Source organism: Dermochelys coriacea, chromosome 4 (genome assembly GCF_009764565.3).
Source record: "Dermochelys coriacea isolate rDerCor1 chromosome 4, rDerCor1.pri.v4, whole genome shotgun sequence".
In the NCBI taxonomy this organism is placed as follows: Eukaryota; Metazoa; Chordata; order Testudines; family Dermochelyidae; genus Dermochelys; species Dermochelys coriacea.
The window spans coordinates 142,889,425-142,904,026 of NC_050071.1; the positions used below are offsets into that span (position 1 = coordinate 142,889,425).

General features: G+C 49.5%; 1 protein-coding gene across 10 annotated transcripts in view; it reads right to left on the reverse strand.

Moving 5' to 3' along the window:
* The window catches only part of DYSF (dysferlin), a 312,032-nt gene that overhangs the window by 44,023 nt on the left and 253,407 nt on the right, over nucleotides 1-14,602 (reverse strand). For all 10 annotated transcript variants that reach the window (XM_043512839.1, XM_043512838.1, XM_043512840.1 and 7 more), the window contains 5 exons: nucleotides 11,690-11,845; nucleotides 9,569-9,660; nucleotides 6,354-6,524; nucleotides 5,533-5,675; nucleotides 2,545-2,684 (listed from right to left, as the gene is read on the reverse strand). In XM_043512839.1, coding sequence (XP_043368774.1) covers nucleotides 2,545-2,684; nucleotides 5,533-5,675; nucleotides 6,354-6,524; nucleotides 9,569-9,660; nucleotides 11,690-11,845 — 702 coding nt within the window. The remainder of the gene's footprint in view (nucleotides 1-2,544; nucleotides 2,685-5,532; nucleotides 5,676-6,353; nucleotides 6,525-9,568; nucleotides 9,661-11,689; nucleotides 11,846-14,602) is intronic.

Sequence of the window (14,602 nt, forward strand, 5' to 3'; positions counted from 1 at the left end):
GATCTGGGAGCTGAAGCCAAGTACCCTCCCGGGGAGCACATACAGTGTACGAAACGGCTCTTTCACTTAATAGAGAGAGGCCGAGCAAGAACCGTCTGGCTTAGCTTCCAGAACGCCCCCATTTTGAAGTAAGGGTTGTTAACCATTGGAACAAATTACCAAGGGAAGTGATGGATTCTCCCTCCAACTCTTGATGTCTTCAAATCAAGACTGGATCTCTTTCTGGAAGATACTCGTTAGCCAAACATAAGTTACTGGGCTCAATACCTGGGTGAAATGTACGAGCCTGGGATACAGAGGAGCTCAAAGTAGATGATGTAATGGTGTGTTCTGGCCTTAAACTCTATGACTGAATCTACCTACATTGGGCCAAATGCTCTGCTGGTGTCACAGGGTGTAGTAGCTTCATTGACTCAATGGTGCTACATCGATTAACACCGGCTGGGGATCTGGCCTGTTACTTTTTGATGTTGTTGGGAATGGGTGCAAGGAAGAATCTAGGGACATCTGACTCCATTTTCCAGTTGCTTTATATTGCCATCTGCAGCGATCTTACTGAAATCTGCTTAGAGGTTTGTTTTTCTTTTTTTTTTAAGGTTGTCACTTTAACTGTTAAATACCAGTTGGTGGTGATAAAGATATACTTTCTGTGCAGTGTCAAGGGCATAAAACTTATTGACTTTGAAATCAGCCCATCATAAATGGCTTTGGCGTGGGGAGGGGGGCACAAAAAATCTTCTTGCAACAGGAAACAGTAGCAAACTTTGGGCAGGTCTCCACTACCGCTTAAGTAGATCTAACTTACATCGCTCAGGGGTGAGAAAAAGACATCCCCTGGGCAACACAAGTTACAGCGACCTAAACACTGTCCACACCAGCGCTATGTCAGCAAGAGACACGTCTAATGTAGATCTGCCTTTTAAAAGCCCAGCGTATAACTTACTGGAAACAGGTGCACACATTCTATCTCCTAGCTTTAAAAGAGTGGGCCAGGGCCTTCCTTTTGGGAACTCCAGTGGAGCTGCCCCGTGGACTCTCTGGGCCCAGTTTCTTCACAACTGATGAGAAGAGCCAGAGTGAATCCTTCTAGTGATCCTTGGTACAAATCCTGAGAGGTGCTGAGTACCTGCAACCTGCTTGACTTCCATGGAGCCAGCGTTTCTCAGGATTTGGTCCACATTAGTTCTGTGGGGATGGCAATGGGCAAACTGCCCAAGATCTGGAGGATCCTTCAAGACTTATATAACTGCCTGAGCTCAGGCTTCTTCACAAGATTTCTGGTTCTGCTCACCAGAGGAGAACAGAAAAAAACAACTCTGCTCATCATAGCTCTAGCCAAAAGTACGAAGCGCCCACACGGGCAGTACAATGTTTAGAAAGGGGTTAACAGAACAGTGTTTAGTCTGATTATAAATTCTGCAGGCCAAGGACCATGTCTTCTGCTGTAGTGTCTACAACAATGTCGTGCAGCCTAGAGGACTGAGCCTTGGGTTCTAAGCTTGGTTCTAAGCTGCATGACTTCGGTCAAGTCCCTGCACCTCTCTTTGTCCTGTAATCCTTCTCTATTTAGATTGTGAGTTTGTTGGGGCAGACAGTGTCTATAGCTATGTGTTTGTACAGCCCCTGACCTCGGCTGGCCTCTCTAAATGCTGCTGTAACAGAGCAGAGCCCGCTATTGGCACATCAGTAAATAAGATTCAGGTGCTATTGTAGTCAGCATGCTCCACCAGAGGGAATAAAGTGGCTGGAGAGACAGCGTGGTCAGGAAATGCTATGTCCTAAACCTGACAGAGCCTCTGTGGCCATGAGAAAGTCTTTAACCCCCATCCCCGCCTCTGTTTTCCCACCTGCAAAGGTCAGACAATAGTCTGCTCCTAGGGTGTTATAGGCATCACTGTCTGGTCAGTGCTACGGAAGTGCCCATCATAGCTCAGTGGTTTGAGCATTGCCCTGGTAAACCTAGGGTTGTGAGTTCAATCCTTGAGAGGGCCATTTAGGGATCTGGGGCAAAAATTGGGGATTGGCCCTGCTTTGAGCAGGGGGTGGGACTAGATGACCTCCTGAGGTCCCTTCCAATCCTGATATTCTATGATTCTGTACTTAGTGGGTTATAGACTAGTGCTGGTCCGAAGAGTTTGGCGGAAATCTGTGTGATGGATCTATTCGGGCATCACCCACTCACACCCACGGCCATCTCTTGCAATCCCTGTCCGGACGGCAAGCAGTCCTCACTGACAGCAAGGCCACCCATCCAATGGGATTACTCTGCAGGAGGGACGCTTTGCGGGAACAGACCATGATTTGTTCTTGTTTGATACACAGGGGAAGCCTAGCACCCCCTGGTGGATGCATGCACAAGATGCAGCTGCTCATGGCGTAGAAAGGCATTGCCAGGGTCATCAGAAGCCTGATCCTTGACAGCCCAGTATGAACCAGTGATGCATGGCAGACCCTTTGCCGGGGCCCCTTCTGAGCAGGCTGCTGCTGGACCAGTAGAAAAGCTCTGTTTCAGGCTTGGTCATTGACATACCCTGTGGCTCCTACCTGCTCAATTTCAGGCTGCAGCGGGCTATAGAGAGGCCTCGTCTCCACATGCTCAGGCACCAGGCCCTGCTTCCGCAGCGCGTACAGGGCGAGCCGCTCCTCCGGCGCTCCCAGGTGTGGGTTGAGGGGCTTGCCATCCTCTGCCACAGAGAGATCAGACAGTGAGCAAGGTTACTAAATGCCCTTCATGGATCCATCACCGACCTGGGGCCCGATTCTGATCTCACACTGCGGCTTACCCCTGGGTCACTACATGGACTACCCTGGGTCAGCGTGAGTCCAGAAGCCCGTCCTATGGGCACTGTGACAATCTGGGGCACATGAGCTAGCAGCCTGCTGCTTGGACCAGGAGGGAGCTGGCTGGAGATGGAAAAATGGGGGCACGCTTGGTGAGGGATGCTCAGCTCTGAAAGCCACAGCCCTCTTTGTCCCACCAGGTCCCACATCTGATGAAAAGCCACACTGCCAGCGCTGGTTTAGGGTAGAGTGACTGGAGATGGGAAAGTGAACGGGACCATTTGGGAAAGTTTGCTCGGAGGTCTGCATATATTTTTGTTAAGGTTTGATCAACATTGTTCAAACTGGATCAGTTTAACCCATCTTTCTAACGTGCCGAGGGCCGCTGAGGGGCACTGCTGAAACCAGTGAGATCACGGCTTGTACCCGGGTCAGGGTCTTCTCTCCTGACATTGATCTGAATAAGGAGCAACTCAGCTCTTCCATAGCACTTATCAGTAGATCTCACAGCATTTCACACACTTTACTGTATTTATCCTCACACACACCCCATGAGACAGGGCAGGCCCAGTTGTACAGATGGGGAAACTAAGGCACAGAGAGGCTAGGTGACTTGCCCAATGTCACATGTGGAGTCTGTGGCAGATCAGGGAATCCAGCCTAGGTCTCCCAAGTTCCAGGTTAACATCCTAACCACTGGAGAGGTGAATTGAGCCCCTGGTGATTACATACAAACACCCATTTGCCCCCTGTGATATTTCTGATCAGATTTTCACAAGAGGCCAGCACAGAACGTTCCTCCATTGTGCTGACCTCTGCTGACCCTCATGCAAGCTTTCTACCTTCTGAATCACATTTCAGTCACAGCTCCCTTTCTCTGTCCCTTATCCTTGGGAAAAGGTGCATTGTCTGCTATTATTGGACAAGATCTAACAACTATGGTCCTGGTCTGCTCTGCACAGACATTAAAGATCCCTCATCATTTTATGGAAGAGGAGGGAATGTATCCAATTATCCTCAGCCAAACCTTTCCCTCTCCACATATCTATGCACTGATGTGCTGGAGTCCTCCACTCCAGAGGTGGCTGCATTTCAGCACCCTGAGGGCCTTTGAAATGAAATGCGCAATATCAATATTATTACAGCTCTGCCGTTTTCAGGTGATATATCCCAGCTTCTTTCTTGGTAGTGCCTTGAAGTGGTTAAACTTCATACACATGGGATTCTTCCCAAGCCCTGGAAACCGGCTCGGGTGTGTACGTGTGTGAGGCTCAGAAATAAAAACCTCTCTCTGAAACCAACAATGTGGAGGTTATGAAATAATGGTCTGGGCACAATGCTTGTAAAACCCCTGCTCTCGTATTTAATGGCTTCACTTTATGCCCCGCCAGGTTCACATCTGACACTGCTCTGCGCACACAGCTGGTTTCCAGATCTTGCTGAGGTCAAACTCCCAAGCTTTGTTCTGGTTTTGAAGTGACTGCCATTAAAAGAAAGCAAGGTGAAAGGCAGGCTGAGGTGGGGAGAGATGAGCCCCACGCAACTTAACACCTCTCCAGCACTTGACGAAAACCTGATGCGGAACAGGAGGCTGTGAAGAAGTGGCTGCTTCCTAGCTCCTTCCAAGCGGGGTCTGTGCGGCAAAACCCTGAAACATTTGGGAGTGGTTTGTATCTCTGCTACGTACCCCAGGTCGCCGGACCAATATCAGCCCCTGTGCAATCAAAGTGCAGCTGCGTGATCACACAACCCTTTGCGCTTGTCAGACCTTGTGAAGAAGCTGACGCCTTTCAGTACCCCTACATATTTGCATGGTGCGATTTCGCCTCTTTGGCTGGACAGAAATGCACCGTTTTGAGTCCAAGGAGGAGGAATTCCACCCTCCTGGCAAGATGGTGAATCCTGGTAGATTTTAGCCATGCACAAAAATACCATTCATGTGTATACCACAGCGGATTGCCCTTGAAATCAGAGATTAAGCGTTTGTAGCTACAATGCTACTGCCTTTCAAGCTGTATGATGATAAAGGTAAGGGTGTGTTACGCTGGCCTGATGTATGTGATATTGTCGCCCTCTAGTGGCTATACCCAGCAAGTCCAGCAGCCTGCTACCTGCATGCTGTGGCAGATTTTCTGCAACTCAAGTGCTAAAGGCCTGCATTTGTGCCGCGAAGGCCCAGGCTCTAATTCCTCCTGATGAGAGTGGTGTCTATATGCTTTTGGCCATGGTTTGCTACAGTTACAGAAGGTATTAAACTGATGGAAGGATGGCCTTGAGGTTAAGGCATTGAACTGGAGTTCTGGGTTCAATTCTTGAGTATACCACAGGATCCCTACAGCACCTTGGGAAAGTCACTTCATCTCTCTGTTCCACCTCTATAAAAGGAACAGGGCAATTCGTCCTTTCTCCCACTCTTGGGCTGTCTAATCTGTTTAGCCTGTGAGCTCTTTGAGGCAGGGACTGGCCCTATGTGTATGTACAGTGCCTGGCACAATAAGGCCTCGATCTGGGCTGCAGTTCAAGGAGCTGATAGGAGCAATCCAGATTCTATAATGCTGGTGGCTCCTTTGGGCTGGTCAGGTGGGTTTTCAGATCAGAGACAACATGATCTGAAGCTGTCACTGTAAATCAGCTCGACTGTTCATCTTCACCCATCAGTTTCACTACCCTGTTTCACATTCTGCCAGTCTCCAGTGCAATAATCAGGAGGGGGAGTGGGAAAGGTTTATGGATGTGAGGAGACTACTTTACCGAACTCAGAGAGGATATATTCCTGTTCCCTGAATATGACCCGGTCTGGCTTATAGATGGGAGCTTTGCAGTTGAGTTGCAGGGAGAAGAGATGGAGCAGTTGGGAAGGTCGGAGCTGGTCTCGCCACTGGTTGGGTCCAGAACTGAAGCGAGACGTTAGTAAGAACAAAGTGTTGTAAAATACACCCCACCTCCAAGGGCCGCGACTGTTCCTGGGGCTACTGCTGGGGCTGCAGCAGAACTGCAGTGGGGGCGAATGGGGCCAGGATATTTTTTAAAGAAACCCAAACTGAATTCTAAGAGTCAGCAAGAAGCTCAGGGTGGAATTACCATGGCGGGAGAGGAGCTGTTCCAGGGGACAGACCTAGGCACAATGGGATCCTCGTTACGGCCTTACACAGCACATTTCACCCTGCCTGCGGGTGAATCTCCCCCAGAATAGGCAGAGGAAACCTCAGGCTGGATGTGACCGTCTCCCAGGGGAGATGGGAGGAGCCCCATTAGCTATAGGGACCTCCCCCCATCCCAATATCTGCAGGATGACCCTGGTTTTGGCAGGGTGACTCCCACGTGCTCGTGGAAAGCCCTTGGGGTTTTGGGACCAGGCACGCAGGGCCAAGGAGGCATTGCAGGGCATGACGGTGATGTTCTGACACATCACGCAAAGCTCCCCTGGCAACGCCTCTCCTGGGCATGTCGGTGTGATGATACCACAACAGATGCAGGTGCCCAGGATGGTGCTGGGTATCTTCCCTCCTTGACCCAGCCACGTCTCCCCGACAGGACAGTTCAGTGCCACCTGAGCTATCAGAAGTACCTACATGCAGTAGGTCTGGGGCAGGCCACACCGGGCACCGAATTTTGACAGGAACCGGTTCTCCAGGTCTATGACGGTCTCGCCAATCTTCTCATCCTTCGACAAGAGGTCATAGTCGTAGAGAGTGACCTTCAGGTCCTTCTCCAAAGGCAGAGTGCAGGTCAGCTCAAACATCCTGTGGAAAAGGGAAAAGCAAGAGAGTGTCAGGGATCAGGGCCTGCAGACAAGCCAGTCTCTGGGCAGCTGGCCTGGCGTTGGCTGCCTGATTGGCTCCACCTTCCGACTGTTGGGAAGAGGCAGCAGATCGGCTCTTATGCCCAGCAGCAGCAGGTCAGTGGCTGCTCAAAGCACTCGCCCGGCCCTGCGATAGCTCCTGTGCCTGCTTGTTCCCAGCCTTCATACAGGTAACCCGGTCCTGTTCCTCCGCTCCGATTCCTCCCCTGTGACCCTGGCTCTGGCACCTGACCTCTGACTCCGGTTCTGACCCTGGGCTCCAATTCCTGATTAGCGACTCCTGCTCCAACCATGAGGCACAACCACCCACGACAGAGAGAAGAACTGGGGGCGACTGGCTTTCCCCGGGGTCTGTTGTTGATCACCTCTTAGGACAGACAAGCCAATGGAAACAGACCTCATGTCTTCCACCCTCCATCACATGACAGAACAATGCAGGCTTATCGGCCTGCCTGTCTCTCCACTGGCTCACCGTGCCTGATCAAGTGACGCAGAGCTATGAGCTACTGCACTGGGCCATGGGAGACTCTGGTTCTATGCCCAGGTCAGCTGCTGACTTTCTGTGTGACTTTGAGCAAGCCTGCTTTCCCTCCCTGTGCCTCACTTTGCCAATCCACAAAATGGGAATGGTACTGACTCGCTTTGTGATCTATAGATGGAAAGCAACTAGATGAGAGCTGGGGATCACTCGTGAATAGTGGCCCCAGAATAATAAGCGAACAAAACGTTGGGAATCATTAAGAAAGGGATAATAAAACAGAAAATCTCATATTGCCTCTATATAAATCCCTGATATGCCTACACCTTGAATACTGAGTGCGGATGTGGTCACCCCATCTCAAAAAAGATATATTGGAATTGGAAAATGTTCAGAAAAGGGCAACAAAAATTATTAGGGGTATGGAACGGCTTCCTTATGAGGAGAGATTAATAAGACTGGGACTGTTCAGCTTGGAAAAGAGACGACTAAGAGGGGAGATGCTAGAGGGCTATAAAGTCATAACTAGCGTGGAGAAAGTAAATAAGGACATGTTATTTACTCCTTCTCATAACACAAAAACTAAAGGCTACCAAATTAAATTAGCAGGTTTAAAACAAGCAAAAGGAAGTATTTCTTCACACAATGCACAGTCAACCTGTGGAACTCCTTCCTAGAGGATGTTGTGAAGGCCAAGACTATAACCGGGTTAAAAACAGGTTCATCTATGGCTATTAGCCAGGATGGGCAGGGATGGTGTCCCTAGCCTCTGTTTGCCGGAAGCTGGGAATGGGCGACAGGGGGATGGATAACTTGATGATTCCCTGTTCTGTTCATTCCCTCTGGGGCACCTGGCATTGGCCACTGTTGGAGGACACGATACTGGACGAGATGGACCACCGGTCTGACTCAGTATGGCCGTTCTTATAATACCTTACTTTAAAATGGGGGGGGGTGTCTTTCTTCCAGAAGCATCCCTAAGAATTTCCTAAACTCTCTGGCTCAGCTCCCCAGCTGGTGTAAATCGGTGTAACTCCATTGGAGTCACTGGGGCCAGATCCTCAGCTGATGTAAACTGATAGAGCTCTGCTGAAGTCAATGGAGATGGTCCTCACTCTCCCTTTACATCATATGCACACGCATTAGGATGGGCCTTGATCTCATCTCACTCACGCTGGCCTTACCTCACTGATCTTCACTGACTTCCATATGGAGTCAGTCCTGGTTTACACCGAAGGCCAGGATCTGGCCCATTGTGTCTGGGAGTCACTTCACCTGCACCTGAAACGTGGCTGCCTCCACGGTGGAATGTGATGCTCTTTTAACAGCGCTCCCACCACTCTGCAGCAGCTTTTAGGAGGGGAAGTGAGTGATTGTGCCTCCAATTAAAGCAGCAGGAGGAATTCAGGTCAGCAAATCGTAATTGGCCAAGCTGGAAAAGAGCCAGGATCCCAGGGTTATTCTTGTGAAATGGGAGCTTTAATAGCCATGAGCAGCCGGGACCTGGGTTTTCCGTCTCGTCTTCGCCACGGGGTGGTAGGTGCAGAACTCTGTCTAGACTGGTCTTTGGCTGGAAGCCAAGCCTGGCAAAAGAGACCCTACCCTCGGCTTGAGGAGCTTGCTGTGGACAGTCAAGTTCGTATTATTACATCTATCATGGCAGCATCTAATGCCCTAACTGAGAGCAGAACAGCATTGTGTTATGGGCCACACAAACACATAGTAAAGGGATGGCCCATGAGCTGAAGGCCTTATAGCCCTAAAGACACAATGCAGATAACTGATGGAGGTCTATAACATCATGAAAGGTGTGGAGAAAGTGAGCAAGGAAGTGCTATTTACCCCTTCACATAACACAAAAACCAGGGGTGACCTGATGAAATTAACAGGCAGCGGGTTTAAAACAAACAAAACAAAAGGCAGTAATTCTTCACACAACGCACAGCCAACCTGTGGAATTGGTTGCCAGGGGATGTTTTAAAGGCCAAAAGTATAACCAGGTTCAAAAACGAATGAGATAAGTTCACGGAGGATGGGTTTATCCTATGGCTATTAGCCAAGATGATCAGCGATGCAAATCTATGCTCCCTAAACCTCTGACTGCCAGATGCTGGGACTAGATGACAGGGGATGGATCACTCAGTAACTGCTCCGGTCTGGTCTGTCCCTTTGAGGCACCTGGCACTGGTCACTGTCGGAAGTCAGGATGCTGGGCTAGATGGACCACTGGTCTGACTCAGGACGGCCGTTCTTATGTAGTATTATTACCGCTATTTCACAGACAAAGAACAGAGTAAATGACTCGCCCAGGATCACACAGAGTCAGGAACTGAACTAAAACCTTGCAAGTCCCAAAGCACTGCCTTAGTCACAAGACCATCCGTGCTCTCTGACACCAGCCTTTGCCTTCCTCTCCCTTTCCTGCTCTTTCTGGTCTGCTTGTGATCCTGCCTTGGGAGGCAAGTCCCACCATCCCCATCTGGAACTGAAGTGAAAGAGAAACGTACTTTCCGAAGACGGGCTCCAGCGTGCATGGGATGTAATTGTCCTGGTCATTTATGGATTTCTTTCCCACCAAAATCTTCACATAGGGGTCACACTACAGAGACAGGAGGAAAGAAACAACAGAGGTGGTGGGGCTGCTACAGACTCATCTTCAACAACAATACTAATCACTAAGGAGCAGATTCTGCCAGCCTTAATCATATGGATCAACCCCTTATTCCATGAACAGACCCTTGAGTAACACCCCACATCAGCAAGAGGGGCGGAATCTGGCCCTTTCCTGTTCAGAACAAATTCCCATAGGTGCTAGCGCTGGCTGATCCAGCTGCAACTCCTGTGCCAGGCCTTGCATGCGCATGGACAGGCAGTGGGGATGAGAAACCAAGGGGGCAGCATGGAAGGGGCTTAACAGAGTTGCCTTGAAGATTTCATTACCCCATAGGCACCAATTATGTGGGTGTCCTGGGGCTCAAGACCCCTGGGGAAAAAATAGTGGGAGATCAGCACCCACCAGCCACCACTGATTGGCAGGGCCGCCAATCAGCTGTTTGGCGGCTGGGGGAGGCATTTGGGGGAGGACGGAGAGCAGTGAGCGGCGAGGTCCTCAAGGGAGGGTTGGAGCAGGGTTAGGAAGAGATGGAGCAAGGGTGGGGCCTCTGGGAAGGGGGCAAAGTGAGGCGGGGCCACAAGGCGGAGCAGGGGTGGAGCACCCCTGGGGAAAAATCAAAGTCAGTGCCTATGTAACACTGACAGTCCTTGGTCGTCAATGGGCAGGATTGAACCTGGGACCTCTGGAGCTAAATGCATGAGCCTCTACTGCATGAGCTAAAAGCCATATGACCTTTAGCTAATGCTGTAGCAGACTCATTAAGTTCTAAGTCATCTTGGTGCCACTAGATGGGACAGAGCACCACACCCAGAAGGTTTGTGGGTTACACTATGCATGACCCCACTCTTAAAGGGACACATCCCTTTACTTTGTCTCAGATCAGCAAATGGCCTTCTCCCAGGGAGATAATAGCCAGGGACTCCAGAATGGAGGGGAAGAACCCATGCTGAGATCCTCAGGGCGTTTTCACTGTCCCACAAGTTTTTTAGAAGGGAAGGATGGAGAAGCCCTTGGTTAGCTAACTCAGAAGACGTAACTCAAAGACACACAAGGAGCATGGGCACTGAGTAAGAAGCGGCCAGTTTTCTCCTGGCTGCATCAGGCAGGAAGAATCAGAGCATGCTGGGAAGGGGAGATGGTTGAACTTCTGATTTCTTTTTTCGACAGAAAATGGTTTTCCAACCCAAAACACTTCTGATTTCACTGAAATTCTTTGAAGGAAAGTTCCTATATGGAAAGGAAAGTTTTCATTTCATTTCAGTTTTTGAAAACTGAAAAAAAAATCGATTTTCATTTCTGGTTTTTCCTCCCTTTCTTTCTTTCCATTTTTTAACCATTTCCAGGGGGAGGGGGGAGGGAGTTTCAGAAAATGTTTTTTGTCATTTTTTAAAGCAGAAACAAAATGGAAATTTTTCATTTGAACCAAAACAATTTTCTTTTCATTTTAAATTTTTGTCCAAAAAAAAAAAAAGTGTTTCTGAAGATTTCTGCAAAAAAAAAAATTTTTGAAGGTAATTTTTGCTTCCTTTGAAATTTTGGCCAGAAATGAATTTGGATATTGCATCCTGCCCTACTGAAAAGCCCAACAACAATACAGGAGAGCTTAGGCCCTGGGGCTTCAGAACCATGGAAAAGGCACTCTGAAGAACAAGTTGGTGTTAGTTTTTTCCTAGATGCCAAGGCCAGAAGAGTGAGCGACAGGGGGAGGGGGCAGAGAGAAGCGAGCAGGGTCGGGGTCTTGGGGGAAGAGGCGTCACAGGAGCGGGGGCTTGGAGGAAGAGGCAGTGTGAGGGCGTGGTCTCGGGGAAAGGGGAGGAACAAGAGCGGGGCCTCAGGGGGAATGGGCGGTACGAGGGCGAGGCCCCAGAGAGAAGGGGTGGTTCAGGCACCTGTGCCCCCTCCCCCACCTTTTAGGGTGTTTCTGCCACACCTGACACAGGCCATGGAATTCCACTCTGCAATTTCTACCCTCAGCCCCATTGCCACATCTCCCAGATGCTCCCCTGAAGGATACCTTTCCATTGGAGTCCTTGGGTTGCAAGTCAAAGGCACGGATGATGTAGACCCTGATGAGACACTCCTGGGGTCCTTTGGCTGGGAGCTGATGGAACTGGCGTGGTGGGACTGGCACACCTGGGTCATCCGGGAGGGGGTACATTTTGAACGAGCCCTGAAAAGACATTGAGCATCCACATGTGGGCACATACGGGCGTATTACACTACAAATGCTAATAGCTGGCAACTGTGTGACTGAACTCAGGCCAAATCACTGCAATGCTGCTTGTGTAACACCACATCCCCAGGCAAGACGTCAGCAGGAAGGAAGGAACCTCAGAATCTTTACGCGTACCCTTCTGCTGCCTGAGCTAAAGAGACAGCAGGCTCCGCAACTTCTTTCTGTGTCCCGCACACCACCAGAGGGGGACAGAGCGCCACACTGAATGCAGGAGCGATCCTTCACTTCCTGTCCTAAAGCTGTTAAACAGCCGCGGTGTTTCAACCCAGAGGGGGCCGCGAGTCAATAGTAGATTGGTAAAGTGATGCCTATGGGTAAGTCTACACTGCAGTTAGACACCCGAGGCTGGCCCATGCCAGCTGACTCAGGCACGCAAGAGGGGCCTTCCCCCTTAGCAGAGTCCTAGAGCCCAGATGCCAGCCTGGGCCTGAACGTCTACACCACAGGTAAACAGCCCCTTAGTCCAGAGCCCTGCACGCCTGCACGGGCCAGTCGTAGGTATCTAATTGCAGTGTAGACATATCCTATATGCTCTTAATTACTATGCAAGGGTCATCTGAGGCAGAATTACTTAAGCCTTGATTCTCATTTACACTGCTGTCATTTGTCCCCTTACTCTGCCAGAATGGTGCAAAGGACCATTAGTGCAAATGAGAATTGAGCTCTTAATGTTTTTAAGGAGCCAAGATCCTCAGATGAAAAGGTGCTTTACACGCACAAAGCATCATTTGCTACAGAGCCATTCAAAGAGAAACCAGTGGAGTGAGTGCCCTGAAGGGACTGGCTCCGAGCACTTGTGTAGACAGCCTGACAGTTCTCTCACACACATTCTGTCCCCACCCCAGGGAAAAAAGATGCGCCATTGTTTTGACCCAGTCAGCCACAGGCAGTGCTGACTCCAGATGTGATTTTCCACACGGATTATGTCTAAGCCTGTATCGGTTCAGATTGTAGCCATCGCCAGGGGATAAGGCAGTCAGACCTTGCTCTGATTGCATTTGTTTGTACACTGTTATGACCAGTTCTCCATGGGGGTGCTAATAATAAATCATTCATCCTAATAAGCACCAATCCAGTCTGCTTCTACAAGACCTTTCATTCGGCAGGATCCCAAAGTGCTCTGGTGACAGCATACAATGCACATTCTCTCTCCCACACACACTATGGAGAATCACTTGCCTACCACTGAAATGCTGCCCCCTCTGAGTGAAACACAGCAGCTGCCCTCTGCCAGCCACACTACAGTGGTGTTAAGTGCAACTTCTTCTTACTTAGATTGTAAGCACTTTGGGGCAGGGATTGTCTGTTTGTTCTATGTTTGTACAGCTCCTAGCACAATGGGGTGGAGCAGACCAGGGCTTGTAGGTGCTACTGTAATATAAATAAATAGCAACAGGCCATTGCATCAAGACTTTAACATCTTATCCATAACATGGGCTCTAGAGGTGAGCTGGGGTTTGTTAGACATGGAAGGGTTCGATTTTTATTGGTAAATGCCGATAAACATCGATTTCACTGTACACACAGAAATCAACAAAAATATTTCCATTGATAATAATCTAAATTTACAGACAGGCCAAGTAAGAAAAATGCTGCTACAATTTTGACATATGATGTCAGAGAGACAAAGTGGGTTAGGTTTTTATTGAACCAACTTCTGTTGGTGAGACTGACAGGCTTTTGAGACACACCAGGTGTGTCTACACAACAACTAGCATCCCACAGCTGGCCCATGCCAGCCAGCTCGAGCTCACGGGACTCGGGCTTTGGGGCTGTTTAATTGCTGTGTAGGTGTCTGGGCTCTGGATGGAGGACTTGCGAAGTGCGAGGGTCCCAGAGCTCAGGTTCCAGCCCAAGCCGGAAGGTCTACACAGCAGTGAAACAGCCCTACAGCCCGAGTCCCAGGAACCCAAGTCAGTTGGCACGGGCTAGCTGCAGGTTTTCCTTTGCTGTGTAGACAGACCTAAGGAGCTCTTCTTCAGGTCTGGGAAAGATACACCAGTGTCACAGCAAAATGCAAGGTGGAACAGATTGTTTAGCATAAATAGTTAACACATATTGTAAGGGATCATTCAAGATGAAATGGTCCATTAACGCTCCTGTTGTCCTAGGACAAAAAGAGGAGGTTAGTGGGTTATGGATTGTTGTAATAAACCAGAAATCCAGCGTCTCTGTTCCGTCTGTGATTTTAAGGGCAGGTCTACGTGAGAAATTTGCATCATGTGCCACTGCACCAATGCAGCTGTGCTGCTGTAGCACTTCTAGTGAAGACAGGAGAGAGCTCTCCCATCAGCTTAATAACTCCATCTCTGCGAGAGGTGGTAGCTGTGTTGGTGGGAGAAGTCTACACCAGCGCTTAGGTCAGTATAACAACGTTGCTCAGGAGTATGGATTATTCACCCGCCTGAGCTCAGCGACATAGCTGTCTCAGAATAAAATTCCGTAGTGGAGACCAAGGCTTAGTGTTTTGTATCCGTCTTTTAAAAGTGTTGTGCAGGCTTCCTCTGAGGATGAGGACTGAGAGGTCAGATGCAGAGCGATTGCGTCGTGAAAAGTGTTCGCCCACAGGTGATGGGTTGTTTTTATCTTTTATCATTTTTCTGTGTGAGTTCATTTGAGAACGCAGTGACTGCCTGGTTTCACCCACATGGTGGTTATTGGGGCTTTTAGTGCACTGGATGAGATACGGAA